Source organism: Dreissena polymorpha, chromosome 3 (genome assembly GCF_020536995.1).
Source record: "Dreissena polymorpha isolate Duluth1 chromosome 3, UMN_Dpol_1.0, whole genome shotgun sequence".
NCBI lineage: Eukaryota > Metazoa > Mollusca > Bivalvia > Myida > Dreissenidae > Dreissena > Dreissena polymorpha.
In genome coordinates, this window is record NC_068357.1 from 53,470,805 (window position 1) to 53,495,097 (window position 24,293).

Genomic DNA, 24,293 nt, shown 5'->3' on the forward strand with positions numbered 1-24,293 from the left:
TACAAGGGACTTCCTTTAAACCCAAAATTCCATAAAAGCGTTAAGTGTCATCCCTTAATAGCCTGTGTCAACTGCACAGGCTAATCTGGGATGACACATTAAGCACATGCATTAAACCCAGTTTTCACAGACAGTGACTCATATTAGTACCTTTCCAGGTGTGTCCACAATCTGGTTGTCCAGAGTGTCAATGATGCTTGCTATCTGCTCGTGGAGCTGTTCTGACACACTGTCCACACTGGACTGCCTGATCTTGCTGTCCCTACACTTCACCATCTCACGCCGGAGGATGCTCACCACCCTACGACACGCCGACCTGGCGGAGAGAAATAAGGCAGTTTATATAGACTGCAGAAAATACATTAGTTTAAACCTATTTATTTCAGCTCAGTTGCATCGAAATCCTTAGGCTTTTTAACTGCTGTTGAGTCCTTTTCCAAGATAGAATCACTACTTTGTGTCATTGTGGAAGATCTAAAGAACGCACTGTGGTGATCGAGCCCATGAACTCCTGGTGGCTAGGCATACACCATATCCCCTTTACCCAGGCGACAATTTAGTCCTCATTTTTAAGAACTGTTTTCAGTACTATGACATAATTTGCAAGTTTGCCACAGAAAATTCAATAACATCTGCCAAATTTGAGTATAAGCATTATTGCTTTCAAATAAGTTTTTTTATTTCTGGACGAAAATCAAGTGTGAGAGCTAGAACTTTTCAAGCCATTAGGCTTTTATGTTGCATTTTATTGCTCTTTATAAAATGTTTACTGTTATTATTATTATGAACTGCACAGGCCAATCTGGGATGACACCTAACACATTTGCATTAAGCCCTGTTTTCCCAGAGCAAGGCATATATGTTTGATATCTCGTACCTGATATCTAGGTCCTCTTCCAGCACTGTCTCCATGCGTTGCATAAGGCTCACAAAGTCACCCACCCCCTTCACAGCGGCCCCCAGGGAGTTCTGGAGGTCAGGGGCGTAACCCTTGCCTCCCAGCCTGATTTTCATAATGTACGAGGTGGCAGTCTGAGGAAAAGGTAACAAACTGTTAGTAATCGTTTTTTCTTATATGCAAAGTAAAAAAATAGCTGTGTTTTTGTTTGTGAAACACAATGCCCCCTTATGCGCTTTGAAGCCGCACAGCAGCTATTTTAGAAAAAAATGACCTTTGACCTTGAAGGTTGACCTTGACCTTTCACCACTCAAAATGTGCAGCTCCATGAGATACGCATGCAAGCCAAATATCAAGTTGCTATCTTCAATATTGCCTTAAACCTTAAAGTTTTGGGACAGACACACACATACAATGGACAGACAGACAGACAGAAAGGCCAAAAACAATATACCCCCGATCATTTGATCTGGGGGCATAAACAAATTGTAATGATCATTTTCCAAAATGAGGTATTTGAATAAAAATAAGTGCTGTTGTAGTTTTGGATTATGAGTACATCATCAAGTCTACATGGATTGATTTACTGCAGCAACATGTAAACAAATTGAGTGTCATTAATGTGTTAAAATTTGCCCAATTACATGTAACTATAAAAAATTAACAGAAGAGCTAAAATTGGAAGTACTCAGACTCCTAAAAATCAATTCAACCTAGATATCCTAGTCTACAATATTACGCAACAATAAAATCAAACATAAGGCAGAATAAATTCAGCTTTAAATTCAAATAACACTGTTATAAATAACAAGGATTTGCCAGTACTTAAAGCAACACAGGAGTCTGCTACTTGAGAAATCAATTAAAACACTACATTACAACCTATCTAGCTTTATATCAATCTTGGAAATGGCATAGGATGTTCAGAATCTTGGTTTTCGGATTTTTAATTTGAAGAACTTTTGTATTCAAATTCATTAGATTTCTAACCCTTTCTAGGCATTTTTAAGTTTATGGTTGAAAATAAGCATTTCCAAGCACCCAAGATTGTTTCTAAAATAAAACCTTCGTTTTCAAGCCCTTTACAAAGCCTATGTACATCATGTTTTATCAAGACCACTGATATCTGCAAAATCAGATGTGCACAAACTACACTGGAAGTAGTATTTACCTCCCCACCTCCAATCATTGAACAGATCAACCCAGTGGAAGTAGTATTTACCTCCCCACCTCCAATTATTGAACAGATCAACTCAGTGGAAGTAGTATTTACCTCCCAATCTCCAATCATTGAACAGATCAACCCAGTGGAAGTAGTATTTACCTCCCAACCTCCAATCATTGAACAGATCAACCCAGTGGAAGTAGTATTTACCTCCCCACCTCCAATCATTGAACAGATCAACTCAGTGGAAGTAGTATTTACCTCCCCATCTCCAATCATTGAACAGATCAACCCAGTGGAAGTAGTATTTACCTTCCCACCTCCAATCATTGAACAGATCAACCCAGCCCACTAGGCTGGAGGCAGGTCCTACTGTAAGTTCAGTTAAAATGTTTCCAAAGCACTATTGATTATGTGAAAATATATAAATTTGTATCATCATTTAATAAATATATAATATGTGCATTAGTCTTGAACTTACATAAGAAACTTAGTGAATTCAGACCATTATTTGTACAGGTAGAGGATAAAATAATTGTTTTTCACTACCTGATCCACGGTCATGTTTTAACTACCTGATCCATGGTTATGATTTTTACTACCTGATACATGGTCATGTTTTTCACTACCTGATCCATGGTCATGTTTTCACTACCTGATCCATGGTAATGATTTTTACTACCTGATACATGGTCATGTTATTCACTACCTGATACATGGTCATGTTTTAACTACCTGATACATAGTCATGTTTTTCACTACCTGATACATGGTCATGTTTTAACTACCTGATACATAGTCATGTTTTTCACTACCTTATCAGTGCCCCAGATAAGCTGCGTATTCTGTCTTTCACCCTATTATAATGTTTGAAACGCAAAGAAATAAAATATCATGCGTATTGAAAACGCAACCAATTTGACTTTAACGCAAATTTGTAAAATTTGATGTGTATGATACAATAGTTTCGATCGAAAATGCTTTGCTCATTTTCGGCTTTTTCTCTTTGGAATTATTATTGTCACACGGCGACGCTTTCATTCAGAAAGCGCCTAAATGACTGAGCAGGAAAACATTCAAACGCTCTGCGGACTAGATATTATAGTTATAAAGTGTCTGACCAAATTATTTACGATGAAACTCATGCGTTTTCAATCTGAATTAATTTGTCATTCATTGTGCATGTATTTGTAAAGTGTCTACTTTAAGTTTCTATTAAGCTGCAAAATAAAAATGTCTAAAAGAGAGGTCGAAAATATCAGTTGATCGGTGAAATTCTAGAATTTTTAAAGTTTATATTATGGACAGTTTCAAGGATTGAAGATGTTACCAAACATCAGTTTATCAAAGTAAATCATGATAGTTTTTGTTTTATTGAAGTGTGCAGCTTCAACAGAAATACAGCAGCAATGATTTTAAGGTATGAATTTTTTTTACTCATTTCACCCTTTTTCAAAAATGAAATCACCTTATTTTTCAAATTCAATGGGTGAAAACCCTATTTCCCAAATAATTATCTGGGGCACTGCCTTATACATGGTCATGTTTTAACTACATTTGTACCTGATACATGGTCAATGTTTCACTACCTGATACATAGTAATGTTTTTCACTACCTGATACATGGTCATGTTTTCACTACCTGATACAGGGTCATGTTTTCACTACCTGAAACATGGTCATGTTCTTCACTACCTGATACATGGTCATATTTTTCACTACCTGATACATGGTCATGTTTTCACTACCCAATACATAGTCATGTCATTCACTACCTGATACATGGTCATGTTATTCACTACCTGATACATGGTCATGTAATTCACTACCTGATACATGGTCATATTTTTCACTACCTGATACATGGTCATGTTTTCACTACCTGAAACAAAGTCATGTTATTCACTACCTGATACATTGTCATGTTATTCACTACCTGATACATGGTCATGTTTTTCACTACCTGATACATGATCATGTTATTCACTACCTGATACATTGTCATGTTTTTCACTACCTGATACATGGTCATGTTTTTCACTACCTTATACATGGTCATATTTTTCACTACCTGATATTTGGCCATGTTTTTCACTACCTGATACATGGTCATGTTTTTCACTTCCTGATACATGGTCATGTTTTTCACTACCTGATACATGGCCTTGTTTGTTAATACAGTCCACTCTCGTTATCTCGAAGTCGGCGGGAACAAGAAAAAATATCGAGATAACGAGAGTTCGAGATATCCGATAAGGCGTTTTCAAAGAAAAAATGAGACGAAAATTTACCTTGTTTTTAACATCTTAATACCTGCTAAGTGATCTAACTAAAGCCGTCACCGTGTGGCATAATACTCTCTTCCTGATATATACGCGTTTTACGAGGCACGATTAATTTTGCTATTTAAATGCTTAAAATGACGTTTTAAGTATTACAGAATTGCATGAACACATGCAGTTATAATTCTAATTCTATAATTCTATACTGTCGAGTAAACGACGGTGTATATACGCAAAAATATAACTCAATGCATGTTGGAATGTTGTTTGTAAAAACAATTAGTCTTTCAGCCTTTCAGCAAGCTGTGTATTAATTGCAGTTAATTGATGTTAAAGAGACACTTAAAAGTGACAGGCCTTAATCAAGTGGTAATGGCTAATGACATTACACACGTGTGATCAATGATGCAATTAACGGATCAAATTCCTACCGCACAGTATCGGGAGCAGCCGGGCGAAGCGGGACGGTGAAGTATCAAAGAAAAAGTTTCTCACCTTTTGCCGACACTGGGAAAGTTATTCGCACTTCGAGATAAACCACAGTAAATACATGTTAAATCGGGACTCGGGACAAAATTTTATATTGACATATCGAATTATTCGACATAACGAAAATCGAGATAAGCGATGTTTATTTATATAGATAAAGAAGGAAAAAAATGGGACATTGAGCTTACTTCGACATATCGAGAATATCGAGATATCCGATGTCGAGATAACGAGAGTGGACTGTACCTGATACATGGTCATGTTTTTCACTACCTGATCCATGGTCATGTTATTCACTACCTGATACATGGTCATGTTTTAACTAGTAACTGACCCATGGTCATGTTTTAACTAGTAACTGACCCATGGATATGTTTTTCACTACCTGATACATGGTCATGTTATTTATTACCTGATACATGGTCATGTTTTAACTAGTACCTGACCCATGGTCATGTTATTCACTAAATAATACATGGTTATGTGATTCACTACCTGATACATGGTCATGTTTTTCACTATCTGTTACATGGTCATGTTTTTCACTACCTGATACATGGTCATGTTTTTCACTACCTGATACATGGTCATGTTTTTCACTACCTGATAAATGGTCATGTTATTCACTACCTGATCCATGGTCATGTTATTCACTACCTGATAAATTGTCATGTTTTTCACTACCTGATACATGGTCATGTTTGTCACTACCTGATACATGGTCATGTTTTTCACTACCTGATACATGGTCATGTATTTCACTACCTGATACATGGTAATGTTATTCACTACCTGATACATGGTCATGTTATCCACTAGCTGATCCATGGTCATGTCTTTCACTACCTGATACATGGTCATGTTGTTCACTACCTGATACATGGTCATGTTTTTCACTACCTGATACATGGTTATGGTTTTCACTACCTGATACATTGTCATGTTTTTCACTACCTGATACATGGTCATGTATTTCACTACCTGACACATGGTCATGTTATTCACTACCTGATACATGGTCAAGTTTTTCACTACCTGATACATGGTCATGTTTTTAAATACCTGATACATGGTCATGTTTTTCAATTCCTGATACATGGTCATATTTTTCACTACCTGATACATGGTCATGTTTTTCACTACCTGATACATGGTCATGTTTTTCACTACCTGATACATGGCCATGTTTTTCACTACCTGATACATGGCCTTGTTTGTTAATACTTGATACATGGTCATGTTTTTCACTACCTGATCCATGGTCATGTTATTCACTACCTGATACATGGTCATGTTTTAACTAGTAACTGACCCATGGTCATGTTTTAACTAGTAACTGATCCATGGTTATGTTTTTCACTACCTGATACATGGTCATGTGATTCACTACCTGATACATGGTCATGTAATTCACTATCTGTTACATGGTCATGTTTTTCACTACCTGATACATGGTCATGTTTTTCACTACCTGATACATGGTCATGTTTTTCACTACCTGATACATGGTCATGCTATTCACTACCTGATCCATGGTCATGTTATTCACTACCTGATACATGGTCATTTTTTTCACTACCTGATAGATGGTTATGTTTGTCACTACCTGATACATGGTCATGTTTTTCACTACCTAATACATGGTCATTTATTTCACTACCTGATACATGGTCATGTTATTCACTACCTGATACATGGTCATGTTATCCACTACCTGATCCATGGTCATGTCATTCACTACCTGATACATTATCATGGTGTACACTACCTGATACATGGTCATGTTTGCCACTACCTGATACATGGTCATGTTTTTCACTACCTGATACATGGTTATGGTTTTCACTACCTGATACATGGTCATGTTTTTCACTACCTGATACATGGTCATGTATTTCACTACCTGACACATGGTCATGTTATTCACTTCCTGATACATGGTCATGTTTTTCACTACCTGATACATGGTCATGTATTTCACTACCTGACACATGGTCATGTTATTCACTTCCTGATACATGGTCATGTTTTTCACTACCTGATACATGGTCATGTATTTCACTACCTGATACATGGTCATGTATTTCACTACCTGTTACATGGTCATGTTTTTCACTACCTGATACATAGTCATGTTTTTCACTACCTGATACATGGTCATGTATTTCACTACCTGATACATGGTCATGTTTTTTACTACCTGATACATGGTCATGTTATTAACTACCTGATTCATTGTCATGTTATTCACTACCTGATACATAGTCATGTTCTGCTACTACCTGATACATGGTCATGTTTTGCAACTACCTGATACATGGTCATGTTCTTCAACTACCTGATACATGGTCATGTTCTTCAACTACCTGATACATGGTCATGTTCTGCAACTACCTGATACATGGTCATGTTTTTCTCTCTAGCAAGGTGCTTGAGGTCAGTAAATGCTGCATGAGTGAGCTCCCTTTCTGGAACATTGAACACTCGGGACATGGCCAGCTCTGAGCGGGAATTCACCAGAAGCTCCAGGTAGGACAGGTAGATGGTGCGCACATAGGCCTGCAATGGAGAACTTTGTAACGGGTACGAGCAGGAAATAGTAAAATTCAATTCTGACAACACTTAAATATGCACTTAAAACAATAAGATGGTATTAAATTGTAATCTTTAATTTATCAGTATTTATCAGGATTTTTTTTATAGAAAATCTGTGAATAAAAGATTGTAGTATATTTTTTTATACAAAAATACTTTTTCAATGGATTATTTTAATGTGAACAAATGTGAAAATTGCCCAATTAGATTATTATGTTTAAATTCAGGATAGGAAAAAATCCTTCATATATTTTTTGCTTATGCCAATATACATGTATTAGAGTATTTGATTGATAGACCCATAGATTCTATTTTCACTTCACCTTTCAATATTAAAAGATTCCTTTATATTGCTTTATTACCTAGCTCCATGCAATTAACTTGAAATAGCATCATATCAAAGCATTTATAAGAGTGAAATACAAAATGCTAAACGGAATATAAATAATGACATGAAGACAACAGAAGTGCTGATTGAGAATTGAATTGCACATGTACATGGTTTGCAATAAAAGAGCAGAAATAATTATACAATGTCACATCATTGGAGTGGATAGCATGGAATGCATACTTTTTAAACTTTTATTTATACATGTACCTGAATTTTTGTATAAGAGTTTAGTAAGGTTTAAAAAACGAAATAGCGCAAAGAGTAAATAGTGTACATTTTATCTTCAACACAGAAACATTTACAGCAAAACATTTAATGCTATTGTTGTGTAAATGTATACATCTGCCCTGGGACAATATTATAAATATGAGGGATATGCAATATAAATGAGAATAAACAAGACTATTGTCAAGCAATATAAGTCCCCTACTGGCTCCACCATTGTCAGAAATTCCAGACTTTTTTTAATATATTTGTTGCCATACCAACCAAATTTTTTTATTTAGGAACAAAATGAAATGACGTGCATAATGTCCATATTGCCATCTATCCATTTTTCAAGTTTCATGAAAAAATATTAAGAACTTTAAAAGTAATTGCAGGATCCAGAAAACCACCATTTCAGCAGTATTTCTAGACTATTTGTTGCCATATCAACCAGAATTTTTGACGTTGCAACGAAATGAAATGATGTGCATAATGTCCATATTGCCATCTATCCATGTTCCAAGTTTCATGAAAAAAATATTAAAAACTTTAAAAGTTATCGCAGGATCCAGAAAAGTGTGACTGACGGACGGAGACAAAACCATAAGTCCCTTCCGGTGAAACCGGTAGGGGACTAATAAGCTACTGTAATTTAGTGTGCATAATACTAGAATGGTTTCATGGCTACTGATTGTTCAGCATGGTTTGCGGGTCTTGTCTTACGGTTCAATTACAGGATTAATACCAAGCAGTTTATTGTTACGTATCTGTCAATTTCACTGATAATACCATTATCCTTCTCTGGGGAATTCAACTTGACTGTGCTATCATTAAATTACTGTTTGTGCACCCAATTTATTGAGCCTTATTTAAAAATAAACATTTTACTTTACTTTTTTAATGCGTCAGACTTACATCTGTAACTGATGGCGGTTTTTTCACAGTGCTCTTGACATCATTTCCTGTCAATACGGTATCCAGGCAACCAGTTTCTATGGTAACAGACAGGATTTCCTCAGACTCCAGGGCGACCTCTGCAGAAACAATCTTGACGGGCCTGTCTTGGCAGAAGTATTGCAACATAGCTCTCTGAAATTTGTTATTCTGTTAATGCCAACTGTAACTTTATTTGTTTTTTATCTTGTTTTTTCACATTGATTTCAAATAGTAGTCAATTCAGTGCATCAGCAATGAAATGCTTCTTGAACATGCAAACTTTAAATTTATCAAAGTTTTCTATGACCACCACTTTGAATATCTCGATTTGGAAAATTCAATCTGGATACCCAGGATTTCAAATATTTTATATCTAGAAATATTATCACACTTTTAACAAGGTATGGTCAAAATTATTTATGAACATTTTCAAGCAGTGAAAACCCCACACAAGCCTGTACGCAATAAACATATGATATTTGTTACTAGTAATGCATAGCAAAATGGTCCATCCAAGATGTTTTCCTTTCTGATCATGTTATTAAAATACAATAATGCATACATACATCAACGTCCGATGTAGGGCAGTCTAGAACAACCAGAGGCTGTTTGAGCATCTGAGACATTAGTGATGGCTTCTCAGCAATGGCCGCCTAAATATTGGGAACAAGAAATGGGATAATTGCTTGAACCAAAAACATGCCTTTACAGTAAATGTTTTAACACTATGAAAGTGTTGATTGAAGTAATTATTGCAATCTTTCATAGCATTTGGACAAATGTCATCAAATACAATTCTTCAAGGATAATAGTTTTACACAAGAAAAAACAAATTGCTGTGAGAAGATTGTTTTCATATCTTCTATAGCTTCTTTCAGAATTTGTGCTAGACTATCAGAACAAGAAGTCCAGGATTCTTTCCTTAAAAAATACTGGTAAGCATCCCAAAATATCTTGCATGAAAACTGCATGCTACCCAGGCCTTACCCTAAAAAATACTTCCAATACAGTCTTATCTTCCTAATCAAACTTTCGATTGATAACTATTGAAAGTAAAAACAAATATGACTTTCATCTCATGAAAACAAACAAACAACATCCTTTTTTCATCTGAAAAAAATTCTTACACAAATTATGCAAACCAGTATAAGAATTGACTTTACTTTCACTTTCATCAATAACAATTTGAAGTATTGCAACTTCTGTTAACTACCATCATAAGATAAGGGCTTGATGAACATTGTATTAATTACGTTAAATTTATTTGCATTCCCATTGGCTGAGTGGTTGGCTGCATTAATTTTATCAATAATTGACAAAAGGTTGCAAACTTGTGTTATGTTGGGCAAAGCGTTCTTTGTTTAGCAAAATCAAATAATTGTGCTGTAGAGTATAACCATTATTTTAATGCTGACCTTGGCGTTACAAGTATGCATACAAATACGCAGAATTACGTGTTACCGAGAACTAGATGTATTTTCAAACTCACTTTTGCACACTTATGTTAAATAACTAAAATATTTTTTTATTTCTAAGTTGTTTTCATGTCAAAAACAGTACAGCCATGGTTATCTGTATGCTTATTAGATAAGATTATCACTTATTTTAGTTCAGTTGCAGCAAAAACTATAAGCTTATAAGTCTTAGAGACACTCTTGAATTTTGTGCAATGATTCAGTACTTAGTGTTTTAGGAAAGATCTAAAGAATGCTTGCTGAGTGGGCATTGAACACAGGCCTCCTGGTCTCAAGGTGGATACCATATTAACCAATACATCATTGTGGCCACTGCATGTTTATAAATATATATACTCATATACCTTTAAGATATTAAAAACATCGCAGGTATCAACTGCATTGCTGTCTTCGAGGAATTTCTTGTACAGGTCACATATCCCAGACTCCTGAGTACAGGAAGTGATGTCATAATTACTCATCAGTTTTGAGTTGACAATGTCCTTTGAGGCCTGTATGACAACACTGACTTCAACATCAAAGTCACCAGTTTCCTGCAGTAGAAAAAGTATGTATCCAATATATATTTATTACAAGATCATATTATCATATGTTTTGCATACAATTCAACAAAAAACTTACTCACAGAACATTAATTTCCGTTAAATTTGTTGGTACACCGATCCACAAATTTAAGAGCGCAACATTAAAAAAAAATAATATTGAATTTTTAAAAGACCAAATTACTGTCAGCACCAGGATATCATTATCCAAAGTTATTCACATGCTTCCTGCATTTGTATTGAAATCTTATTCACGACAGGTAGTTCATTATAAACATGATCAACCTGTTTATTCTTCTCTGCAAGACACAGCTGAATTGCAATCATCTGATCCATGGGTGACAGCAGCGTGACTCTTTCATTCTTCAGCAAGCCGAACTGTCTACACAGTGTCACACAGTACTGTGAAAACCCTGACACAGCTACCAGGCTGACGAGTCGATGTCTGCTGCTCAACACTATAAAGCTTGAAGCATCTAAAAAAAAAAGACATCCTTTATTGAGTGAAGGTAACTGAGGATTTAGGAAATCTTGTAACTGATAATCATGAACCTGAATGTTGACCTCCTGTTAGTTTAAACCTATTTATTTTAGCTCAATTGCATCGAAAGCCTCAGGCTTATTGAAACGCTCTAGAGTCCGTTTCCTGGGCCTGGAACCAGTACTTTTACCAAGTTGGTGTCTTTGGGGGAAATCTTAAGAACGCGCCACAGTGGGGATCGAACCCATGACCACCCGGGCGCTAGGCAGACCTCCTGTTAAATTGAGTCTTTAAAACCGCTGCTGTTTATTTATCACTTTAAATGTTTACAATTTTTAGTAAATATGCAAAAAGTGTGCATTTATTACAAAAAGATTTTTAATAATGTGAAAACTTTACAAAGAAACTTAATATTCTAGATTCCAGTCCCCCATGATTTTGAGACAACCAATTTTAACATTATATAGTATTTGTCAAAAAGTGAATTTACTTTTTTGAAGACAAACGTAAGTTTCTTTATAAAAATAATAAAAATGTATATTTAAATATCTGACTAAATTGGACAAGTGGCAACTACAATAAAATATTTTAAAACAGTTAAAGCCAGAATTGGTTTCTTCGACGTACCCATCCAGATCAAGAACAGCTGGAAATTACTACTGTTTGAGAAAAACATGCAAAAAGTAGAGTGGTAACTAGAACAAATAAAGTTCTTTTGTTCAGATCAAGTTCAACCTTTAAGAGCCAAATCGTTGGCAATGTGTTGTAGAAGTTTTCCAAGGCTGTTCTTCACCATTTCAATGTCACAGCTTGGAACACAGTACACGGGGCTATCCTGACAAGGATTTTCTGTGTCCCACCGGGAACCTAATTCAGTCATGACTGCTCTGCAAGTGCTAAATGACTCCTGACACTTGATTCAGTCTTGAAATTCTGAAACAAATTTACGAAGTGTTTCAAGGTTTGTATTGTTCTTTCAGTTTGAAACGTTACCATATATAAAAACGCAATATACGCGCAATTATCTGCGAATTTAGCAAATATGTATGCACCGTTCATGGTTCACATAATAAATAAAATCAACATTTGTTAACTTAAGTGTCATATAATTTCGTGCTCAACAAAAATCTATATTTACACGTTAATTGGTAGATCTTCTTTGTTTTTGATAGAACGAGTGTTTTCAGACATTTATCATTCTGTTTTGCATTAGCAATATGTGGACATCAATGACGATGTTAATGTTTAAAATGTTAAAGAAGTCGATTTGTTTACCTTTTTGTAATGTCAAATTCGGCTCCAATTACAAGCTAAATACAACCAATCAAATTGTCGCTTGCAGATTAGTTGACCAATTAAAAGGGCAGGTATAAAACCCGGAAATATCCGGAAAACCCGGAAATCTTTTAGGTAAAACCCGGAACCGATATAAATGGTTATAACTGGATTACTATTCGTCCGATATTAATTATAATTATAATGGTACCGTTGTAAAGAAGATCCTCTACAGATTCTAACCATATCAAAATATTTTATGGCAGGGTCGTAGTCGGTCTGTAAATCGCGGACAAAGTCGGCCTGTTTTAACGTTTTTTTTTACACACGCAAATGCCGTAAAGAAAACCCGGAACCGATATAAATGGTTATAACTTCATTATTATTTGTCCGATATTAATTATAATGGTACCGTTGTAAAGAAGATCCTCTACAGATTCTAACCATATCAAAATATTTTATGGCAGGGTCGTAGTTGGCCTGTAAATCGCGGACAAAGTCGGCCTGTTTTAACGTTTTTTTACACACGCAAATGCCGAAAAGAAAACCCGGAACCGATATAAATGGTTATAACTGCATTATTATTCGTCCGATATTAATTATAATGATACCGTTGTAAAGAAGATCCTCTACAGATTCTAACCATATCAAAATATTTTATGGTAGGGTCGTAGTCGGCCTGTAAATCGCGGACAAAGTTTTAACGTTTTAACGTTTTTTTTACACACGCAAATGCCGTAAAGAAAACCCGGAACCGATATAAATGGTTATAAATGCATTATTATTTGTCCGATATTAATTATAATGGTACCGTTGTAAAGAAGATCCTCTACAGTCTCTAACCATGTCAAAATATTTTATGGCAGGGTCGTAGTCGGCCTGTAAATCGCGGACAAAGTTGGGCTGTTTTAACGTTTTTTTTACACACGCAAATGCCGTAAAGAAAACCCGGAACCGATATAAATGGTAATAAATGCATTATTATTCGTCCGATATTAATTATAATGGTACCGTTGTAAAGAAAATCCTCTACAGTTTCTAACCATGTCAAAATATTTTATGGCAGGGTCGTAGTCGGCTTGTAAATCGCGGACAAAGTTGGCCTGTTTTAACGGTTTTTTTTACACACGCAAATGCCGTAAAGAAAACCCGGAAAAGGTAAAAGGGGTTATAAAAACATTATTATTCGTCTGATATTAATTATAATGGTACCGTTGTAAAGAAGATCCTCCACAGTTTCTAATAATATATTAAATTGTTTATGGCAGGGTCAGAGCCGGCTTGTAAATCGCGGACAAAGTCGGCTTGTTTTTACGGTTTTTTTACACACGCAAATGCCGTAAAGAAAACCCGGAAAAGGTAAAAGGGGTTATAAAAACATTATTATTCGTCCGATATTAATTATAATGGTACCGTTGCAAAGAAGGACCTTCCCAGTTTCTAATGATGTTAAAATATTTTATGGCAGGGACAGTGTCAACCTGTAAATCGCGGTAAAAGTTGACAGAAAAATACCGTGTTTTTTTACACAGAACAATGTCTTGAGGAAAACACGGAAAAGCTAAAAGGGGTTATAAAAGCATCCTTTTTCCAACCGACCATACATTTTTGGTACCGTCGTTATGGTATTCTTCCACTGTTTCTAAATATGTAAAAAAATATTGTGAGAAAGCATAATATGAAATAAGGCGAAGCATCAAACCAAAAATGGTTTTAAATGCATTATTATTCGTCCGATATTAAATATAATGGTACCGTTGTAAAGAAAATACTCCACAGTTATTAACCATGTCAAAATATTTTATGGCAGGGTCAGAGTCCGCCTGTAAATCGCGGTCAAAGTCAGCCTGTTTTAACGGGATTTTTTACACGCGCCAGGGTTTTTTTTCCACTTTTTGGGAAGATAGCCCATGGCTTTGGAATTTGGAATTTTAACGGCATTTTCATGACATTGGGATTATTTTCATTAGCCTTTTTTTCCACACGAAAAGTCCACTAATTAGGGAAATACTAAATTTGATTTAACTCTTTATAATCATTCAAATTAAAAGAAAAAATCATATAATACTTTGTTAGATGTAATTGAATTAAAATTGAGATAAAATACACATAAGACTTTTTTCTAAAAAAAATAAAAAAAATTTTTTTTTTTTTGGCAATTGGGAATTTTTTGCCACATTTTGGGAAAAAAGTATACTTTTTGGGATTGGGAACATAGCCAAATTTTGGCTATAAACTCGGGCCAAAAAAAACCCTGCACGCAAATGCCTTAAGGAAAACCCGGAAAAGGTAAACGGGGTTATAAAAACGGTATTATTGACTCGATATTTATTATAATGGTATTGTTGCACAGGAGAACCTCCACAGTTTCTATCCATGTAAAAATATTTTAAGGCAGGTTCAGATTCAGCCTGTAAATCGCGGTAAAAGTCGGCCTATTTTAACGTTTTTTACACGCGCAAATGCCTTTAGGACTACCCGGAAAAGGTGAAAGTGGTTATAAAATCATCACTTTCCCAACCGACCATACATTATTTGATACCATTGTAATGTAAACAATGGACCTATTCCTACGACCGAAAAGCACTTCATGTGAAGACCGAAAAGCACTTAAAGGGATCTTTTCACGCTTTGGTAAATTGACAAAATTGAAAAAAGTTGTTTCAGATTCGTAAGTTTTCGTTTTAGTTATGATATTTGTGAGGAAACAGTAATACTGAACATTAACCATGCTCTAATATAGCCATTATATGCATCTTTTGACGATTTTAAAACCTAAAAATTATAAAGCGTTGCAACGCGAAACGATTGAATAATTTGGAGAGTTCTGTTTTTGTCGTTAAATTTTGTGAAACTACGAAGATTGCTTATATAAGGTATAAAATACGTACAAATGTGTACTCGGCGGAATAGCTCAGTAGGCTGAAGCGTTTTTACTTCAGGACTCTGGCAGGACTCCAGGGGTCACTGGTTCGAAACCTGCTCCGGACAATGTTCTTTTCCTTTTTTTAATTTTTTTCTTGATATTTTACTGGAGCTTTTATGATCCAATGTTTACATTTAACAATATAAAGCATTCAATGAATAAGTTAAAAAAATGCCAAAATCTGTGAAAAGGCCCCTTTAATTTCTCGCTATATATATGAACACTTGCGTTGCTATTGTGTGTAAACGGACTAAATTAGTTATAAATGGTTATATTTCATGCATAGTTACACTACCTTGTGTTTATTATGATGTATTCATGCCCAAAATTGGATAAATATCGACAATATACCGACCGAAAAGCACTTCATGTGAAGACCGAAAAGCACTCCCGCGACAGCACAGAATCACCGAAAAGCACTCAATTTCTTCATATTTACTTAAAAGTAAGCTATAAGTGAAATTTATAATGGATTGAAAACATGTTCGTGTTAATTAAGTCATTAATGTCTTCGTTAAATATTGATTTAAGTTTAAAGATAAAGCACAATAGTATTTTTATTTGCCACCGAAAAGCACTATCGCGCCAGCACAGAAACACCGAAAGGCACTCAATTATTCTATATATACATGAAAGTGAACTATAAGGGCCGATTTTAATGGATTGAAAAATGTACATATTAATTTAGTCAATAATGACTTCGTTAAATATTGAATTAAGTTAAAAAATAAACAAGGCAGTTCTTCTTTTCATTTGCATCAAATTAAAGGGTAAAGTCCGATTGTTTAAAAAAAATGCTATTTTATGAATATATATCAAGCACGTACGCTTAACAAAGAATACGATATTTCTTTATTTAATGTAGAATTTTGCAAAAGTAAAGCGCTTTATACATAACAATGTTTCTTTCTGGTACTTCTTGAGTAAATAAACAAAACAATGTATAGCATGTTATATTTGTACATAATCTATAAAAAGAACTATGCACGTCCCATTGAACGTTGAGTTAAGCGAGAGTTGCGAATTAAATTACATATATATGTTCATTGTTTCATTATTTATTTTTTTAATTTAAATGATTGAAAAATTATGTCAGAAAACCCGCTTTTCGCATTAAATGACCTTTAACATAACGCCATCAGACCCGAATGAATACACGTCATTTATTCCAAGCAGGTTAAAAACAAATACTATAATAAAACAGGGGAAGTCTACACTGTGTATTAGCAACTTGCTGTGGTGATCTTATCAGCTCAATACACAGGAACATGGCTACTGTACTGAAAAAATTGGATTTACAGCCAAAATAACTGATTTCATTTATTGCTGAAGTGGTGTGTACTTTAAATTAACAACGAGAATTGATCCACCTCACCGTTGCACATTATATTAAATTAATTATTTTACTTAACTATTTAAAGACGGCGCTAATAAAGTGTGAAGGTGGAAATTACGAAATAAGATCTATTTTCGCATGACACTGAATACACATGATACATGGATAAAATATAAATAAGACACATTTGAATCTTTCATTTCTCCAAAGAATAGCACGTAGTCACATATATAAGACAGCTTAAAGACCAGAAAACAATATAAGTAAGACACATTTGCATCTTTCATATCTTAAAAAAACAAACATGTGAATCTGAAGCAATACATTTATTACAGACACTACCTATTCTAAATGTCGGCGGACAGCATAAGTTCAAAGAAGGAACCACAATTAAATAAGATCCATTTTCGACTGATACTGATTGTATACCAAGTAGTCATATATTAATTCTAGCTTGCATTAGTTTAAACAATTGTGTTAATTAAGTTCACATTAATCTGTTCGTTAAATAGAGATAGAACAGATTAAAGACGGCGCTAATAAAGTGTGAAAGTGCGCGTGCCTTTGAACGTTGAGTTAAGCGAGAGGTGCGAATGAAATTACACATAATTAACAAGAGTGCCAAACTGTCACAAGATACGCCCGTTTGAAGGTTTAGGACAACTTGATAACTTTATCATGACCCATATTTGAACTTGACCTACGTATCATGTAGACACAACTTCTGACCAAATTTGGTGAAGATCGGATGAAAACTACTTCAATTTGAGAGCGGACACCATGCTAAATCCTTGAAATACACTAAGTGACCCCGTGACCTAGTTTTTGACCCGGCATGACCCATATTCGAACTTGACCTAGATATTGTCTAGATACAACTTCAGACCAAGTTTTGTGAAGATTGGATGAAAACTACTTCAATTAGAGAGCGGACACCATGCTCAATTCTTGAAATGCACTAAGTGACCCTGTGACCTAGTTTTTGACCCAGAATGATCCATATTCGAACTTGACCTAGATATTGTCTAGATACAACTTCTGACCAAGTTTGGTGATGCTAAATGCTTGAAATGCACTAATTGACCTCATGACCTTGTTTTTGACCCGGCATTACCCATATTTAAACTTGACCTGGATATCATTTAGACACAACTTCTGACCAAATTTGGTGAAGATCGGATGAAAACAACTTCAATTAGAGAGCGGACACCATGCTAAATCCTTGAAATACACTAAGTGACCCCGTGACCTAGTTTTTGACCCGGCATGGCCCATATTCGAACTTGACCTAGATATTGTCTAGATACAACTTCAGACCAAGTTTTGTGAAGATTGGATGAAAACTACTTCAATTAGAGAGCGGACACCATGCTCAATTCTTGAAATGCACTAAGTGACCTGTGACCTAGTTTTTGACCCGGAATGATCCATATTCGAACTTGACCTAGATATTGTCTAGATACAACTTCTGACCAAGTTTGGTGAAGATCAGATAAAAACAACTTCAATTAGAGAGCGGACACCATGCTAAATCATTGAAATGCACTAAGTGACCCCGTGACCTAGATTTTTACCCCGCATGACTCATAACCGAACTTAACCTAGATATTGTCTAGATACAACTTCTGACCAAGTTTGGTGAAGATCGGATGAAAACTATTTGAAATAGAGAGCGTACACTGCTGTGGATGCCGCCAGCCGCCTGCCCGCCCACCGCCAAGGGTGAAACTATAATACGTCCTGTTTTTAGAAACGGGCGTATAAAAAGGATTTATAGGTGTTGCGAAAGGTGTTAGGTGTTGCGCGCTTAGCAACGATAAAATTATACGCTTTTCCATTCTTTTTTAAGGTACCGGTAAAGTTCAATCGTCCCAAAATAATTGACTGGCACAACATAAAATTAGAGTCCGGACAAAGTAAAATGCACTAATTGACCCTTTGACCTAGTTTTTGACCCAGCATGACCCATATTCGGACTTGACCTAGATATCAACTAGATGCAACTACTGACCAAGTTTGGTGAAGATCGGATGAATACAATTTGAATTAGAGTCCGGACAAAGTGGCGCCGTTGAAAATGCACTAATTGACCCTATGACCTAGTTTTTGACCCGGCATGACCCATATTCGAACTTGGCCTATATATCAACTAGATGCAACTGCTGACCAAGTTTGGTGAAGATCGGATGAATACAATTTGAAATAGAGTCCGGACAAAGTGGCCCCTTTGAAAATGCACTTATTGACCCTATGACCTAGTTTTTGACCCGGCATGACCCATATTCGAACTTGGCCTAGATATCAACTAGATGCAACTGCTGACCAAGTTTGGTGAAGATCGGATGAATACAATTTGAATTAGAGTCCGGACAAAGTGATGCCTTCCGCCCGCCGCCCGCCTTCCGCCCGCCGCCCGCCCGCCCGCCAAGGGGTTTCACATAATACGTCCCGTATTTTATACGGGCGTATAAAAACTGATACTATTATGTCAGCTTGAATTGTGCTAACATCATTAACTCAAAAGTGTCTCGATGCTCGCGCAATAAATGGTTTTAATGGAACGATTAAAATCGCTATCATTAATACAAAACACATTAACTAAAAGTCATGCTGCAATTTCTATTTAAGAGTTTCATTTCTATTTAAGAGTTTCACGTCAATTAGAAATACTTAAAACATATACACCAATTTACGTATAAGATGATAAACAGCATGAAGTGCTTTTCGGTTGGTATATTGCCGATATATTTATAACTTGCTACCAGTTGTTTATAAATCATATATATTATATTCGATATTTTACATGACTGTCTCAGTCCTCTAAGCCGAAATGATCCGTAAACTAAAAAAGTTTCTTTGTGTCGTATTACTTAAACTAAATTTTGATTCACATCGTACATCGAATCATTTCTGTCGGTTCTGTTGGTTGATATTCAATTTTTTCTGGGATTTGTTTTAGTAAGATGCTGCTGCATTTGCAAATATAAGTGTATATGCAATTATTATCCTTTATAAAAGTGCGGCTCGTTTGAATTTGTGAATAACAGAAGCATTTGTCTGCTTAATTAAGATCGGTGTTAGTGTTCGTGTGTCGTATGAAAAGATATCGATGCAGGAAATTACAATGATCCGTAAATTAAAGTTTTAATCTGTACAGCATTTACGATTTCAGAATGAAGTATCTGGCTTATTTGGTATTTGTCCACACATGTTTTTCTTAACTTTTATTTAATTTAAATCCGTTTATAGGAACGCAATTTTTCATATATATATATAGATAGCGAGAAATTGAGTGCTTTTCGTTCTTCACATGAAGTGCTTTTCGGTCGGTATATTGCCGATATTTATCCAATTTTGGGCATTAATACCTCATAATAAACAAAAGGTAGTATAAATATGCATGAAATATAACCATTTATAACTAATTTAATCCGTTTACACATAATAGAAACGCAATTTTTCATTTATACAGCGAGAAATTGAGTGCTTTTCGGTCTTCACATGAAGTGCTTTTCGGTCGGTATATTGCCGATATTTATCCAATTTGGGCAAAATGGAGTATAGACATACAATCATATAACCATTTATAACTAATTAAACCCGTTAACACACGCTAGAAACGATATATTGCATATATATAGAGAGAAATTAAGTGCTTTTCGGTGCTTTTCGGTGATTGTATGGACCGACTTAAATACCACCAATTAGAGCGTGACACAAACACAACACAGTTGTTTATTTCGGCAAACATTTTGATATTTTTTGCTTTTAAACATACCTTTTAATGACCATTGATAGATGAATAATGTTATACTATTATTTGTAATTTCAAAACATGTTACTTGGTGATGTTATTCACGTTCAATAAATACATCAGTTATTCTTATTAACCTGATGCCTGTTGTCTGCTACTGTTACAATACGACGCTAAAAAATGTGGATTGCATAATGTTAAAGGTCAAATTCCGTTTGTACTACAAATAATGCATTATAAATATGTCAAGCATGTTCACTTTAACAAATACGATACTTCTTTATGTAATGTAGAATTTTGCAAAGGTAAAGCGCTTTATATATGATAATGTTTTTTTTTCTTGTTGATTACAAACAATAACAAAATATAACAATGTATTACATATAATATGTGTACATACTTTTTTTAAACAAATATAATGAATCACATGATGTTCTTATAATTTTGTTAAGCGTGCGTGACATTGAACGTTGATTCAAGCGAGTTATGCGATTTAAAAACTGATACCACTCAGCTTGATTTATAATTCCTGTACCAACGCGCCAATGTATTTAATTAAATGGTTTCATGAAATTGTGTTTAAAAGCATAACGATTGAAATTATGTAACAAACACAGTTTTGCACATAAAATGATCGCCAACAGACCCGAATTAATACACTTCATAAATTCCAATCAGATAAAAAACAATTCCAATAATAAAACAGGGGAAGTCTACACTGTGTATTAGCCACCCGCTGTGGTTATCCCTATTTATCAGCTCTATCTCAGGCACCTTGCTACTGTTATGAACAAATTGGATCTACTGAAAATACCTGATGTCATTTATTGCCAAATGGTTATGTACATTTAAAATAAACAACGAGAGTGGACCCACATCATTGTTGCACATTAGTACGACTAAGAATTACTCGCTAAAATATAACAATTTCTTTAACAATATTCCTTCCGGTCGAGTGCGCGGTTAACCGTGTTTTTTTTTTCAAGCAGTGTGAGAAATTAAAAAAACAACGAAAAATAATGTTATTAACATTTAATTTTGGTATGTAACTGTGCTAGACTATAAGTTAAAGAATTTTCACAACATGGAGCAACAAAACTCGGACGATCTATCGCAATTCGTCACTAATAATGACTTTAATGTGCTGGACAATGAGACTCTCAGTCAAAATGGCGGATCGTGGTCAACGGCCGCAAGGGAGAAAAAGCGACATCGAGCGAACACAGGCAGCAACAGTGAGTACGAACTGTCTAAAACACTGTCGGACTACGAGAATCTCTCCCTTGATAATAAGCTATCTATGTTATTCCAGGAAATGAAAGGCGTATCTAGTAAAGTTGACAGTTGCCTGAACTTACAAATCAAAGTTAATTCAATAGAAACAACAATGTCTGACCATGATCGGCGAATTAAGCTTCTTGAATATAAGTCAGTAGACCTCCAATCTAGATGCCGCCGAAATAACCTCCTTATAAGTGGCATCCCGGAAGAGAGGGACGAAAATTGCTTTCACAAAATATCGACTTTCCTAAGAGAGAAGCTCGAGATCGACCCATGTCCTCCTATCCCTCGATGTCACAGGCTAGGAAAATTCCGGCACGGCTCCTCAAGACCAATCATTATTTACTGCTTAGACTTTCGTGACACTGAATTCATCCTGTCGAACGCCAGAAAGCTCCGTGGCACACATTTCCACATAAACAGAGACTTCCCACGCGAGATTGTCGATGCACGTAAGATATTATGGCCCCAGTACAAGCGCTTACGGCAAGAACACCCGAACAGTAAGGTGAGCATCGTATACCCTGCCAAAATAATCCAAGATGGACGCGTTGTCGCCGATGCCTTTCCCAACTGGGATACTATCATGCAAGGCAGCCGTGTAACAAGTCACAAACTTTTATTTACAAACACACAGTATGCCTCAGCTAGCAATGTAAATAAACCAAATACACAGCCAGCAATATCACGAGTTCCTCGTGCCCAGTCCGTCAACTCAAACAAAGCTGTATCGCAGGATCGTAGCCAGCGAAATCAATCCCCTGTTCTTGAGCACAGGACCCCGCGGAAACAACTGTCGCCATCGCCTTCCAGGAGGAGGAATCCTCGCCCACACGCACCTCGTAGGGAAATCCCACACCGCCATCAGGAAACGGCCCAACAGATTAGCTCATCGCAGCCTCAACCGATGATACAGCGCCCCTGGGACACACCTGGATCCAGAAACACGCCTAACCCGGGGAGAGCTCGCTAGGCCCCCGGGGGAAGACATTGTGCCACAAACCTGAAAAACAGAAAAATTAAGTGAGGTTGCTTAAACGTTAGTGGCCTAAAGAAAAGGCTACTTATACCTGAATTCCAAAACTTTATACAACATTATGATGTATTTTGTGCCTCTGAAACCCATGCTAACGAAACAGACATTCTGGATATTCCAAATTTTACATTCTTTCATAAGCACCGTTCTAAAGAATATAAGAGAAAATCTGGAGGCATTGGCGTTTATGTAAGTGATAGTACTAGACTTGCGACACCTTAAGGGTTTCGCGGGATGGAATGAGTGGGGAGATCATATACAATTTTCAGCTTTCCGGAAGCAAGGACCCTCTGGACGTGAAACATCAGCTTTCCAACACTATATGATTCCAGTTCCAAAGCACATATTGCATTAGTTCAATGGGAAGAACATAAAACGTCATATTCACAAATCTCTGAAAAACAAACAGTGCTAAAAATATTTAAAGTAGTCATTTACTATATAATTGATTATGTCCTCTGATTGTTGCATTTTTAATTTAAATATGTGTTCCTATATGCATTAATTGTTGTATTGACTTAAAAAACTAAAATGGATGCCAATTCTTAGTTTGCTGTCTAAGTCTACCCTAAAATTATACATGTTTCTTGCATAATTGAATTATCAAAAACTGCATACTTGTAAAGGCATTGTCAGAGTTATTTGGTTAAGTTAGAGACAAAGTAAAGCAAATATATTCATTTTTCTTAAAATGAATCATCCTCTGAAGCCCCCACTGGGATTCAAACCCAGATCTCTTTCCTCTGGGAAGGAAAGTATTCTATCTTGAAATACAAGGGCAAGTAAGAGGACAATTTGCAATTTTAAACCTATAAACATGTAAACTTAATTTTTCACATGACCTTAGAAACAACACAGACATCTCTGAATCTGAAATACATTACAGTTACAATTCAGGTTTTTAGTATTGTGCATTGTACATGAATGTTTAAATATTGTATTTATCCTTGGTACACAGAACTGCCTAAAGATGCGTAAAATACCAGTATTCAAATCTGAAAATATCCCATGTGTTTGTTTCACTCTGTAAGTATCCCTATTTTATTTCAATAAAGAAGTTTTTCCTTCTCCTGAAAATTTAACTAAATGTCAGTTATGCTACTTTTTCATTCAGCAAATGACATGTGTCCGTAATGTCAATTTTGAAAATTTGGTAAAAACATTATTTTTACCAAAAAGGTAGACTTAATATTTTTAAACAGTTGATGTATGTCACCTTAATAA

The 24,293-nt window shown here is 35.5% G+C and overlaps 1 protein-coding gene and 1 long non-coding RNA gene across 4 annotated transcripts in view; one reads left to right on the forward strand and one right to left on the reverse strand.

Annotated features, from left to right (window-relative positions):
• LOC127874166 (PCNA-interacting partner-like) overlaps window positions 1–22,273 on the reverse strand; it is a 68,323-nt gene extending 46,050 nt beyond the window's left edge. For 2 of the 3 annotated variants that reach the window (XM_052418363.1, XM_052418365.1), the window contains exons 1-9: window positions 22,149–22,273; window positions 12,197–12,394; window positions 11,266–11,456; window positions 10,783–10,971; window positions 9,530–9,616; window positions 8,943–9,116; window positions 7,229–7,393; window positions 878–1,032; window positions 151–316 (exon numbers count right to left, since the gene is read on the reverse strand). In XM_052418363.1, coding sequence (XP_052274323.1) covers window positions 151–316; window positions 878–1,032; window positions 7,229–7,393; window positions 8,943–9,116; window positions 9,530–9,616; window positions 10,783–10,971; window positions 11,266–11,456; window positions 12,197–12,341 — 1,272 coding nt within the window. In that variant the 5' untranslated portion in view covers window positions 12,342–12,394; window positions 22,149–22,273. Of the gene's footprint in view, window positions 1–150; window positions 317–877; window positions 1,033–7,228; window positions 7,394–8,942; window positions 9,117–9,529; window positions 9,617–10,782; window positions 10,972–11,265; window positions 11,457–12,196; window positions 12,395–12,736; window positions 12,815–22,148 lie in introns of those variants that run through there. The other variant, XM_052418364.1, reaches the window with a different exon arrangement.
• On the forward strand, window positions 313–7,404 carry LOC127874177 (uncharacterized). Its single transcript, XR_008046683.1, has 3 exons — window positions 313–1,043; window positions 3,444–3,483; window positions 7,258–7,404. It is a non-coding gene; the product is annotated as an uncharacterized LOC127874177 (long non-coding RNA).
• Window positions 22,274–24,293: the final 2,020 nt, after the last annotated feature.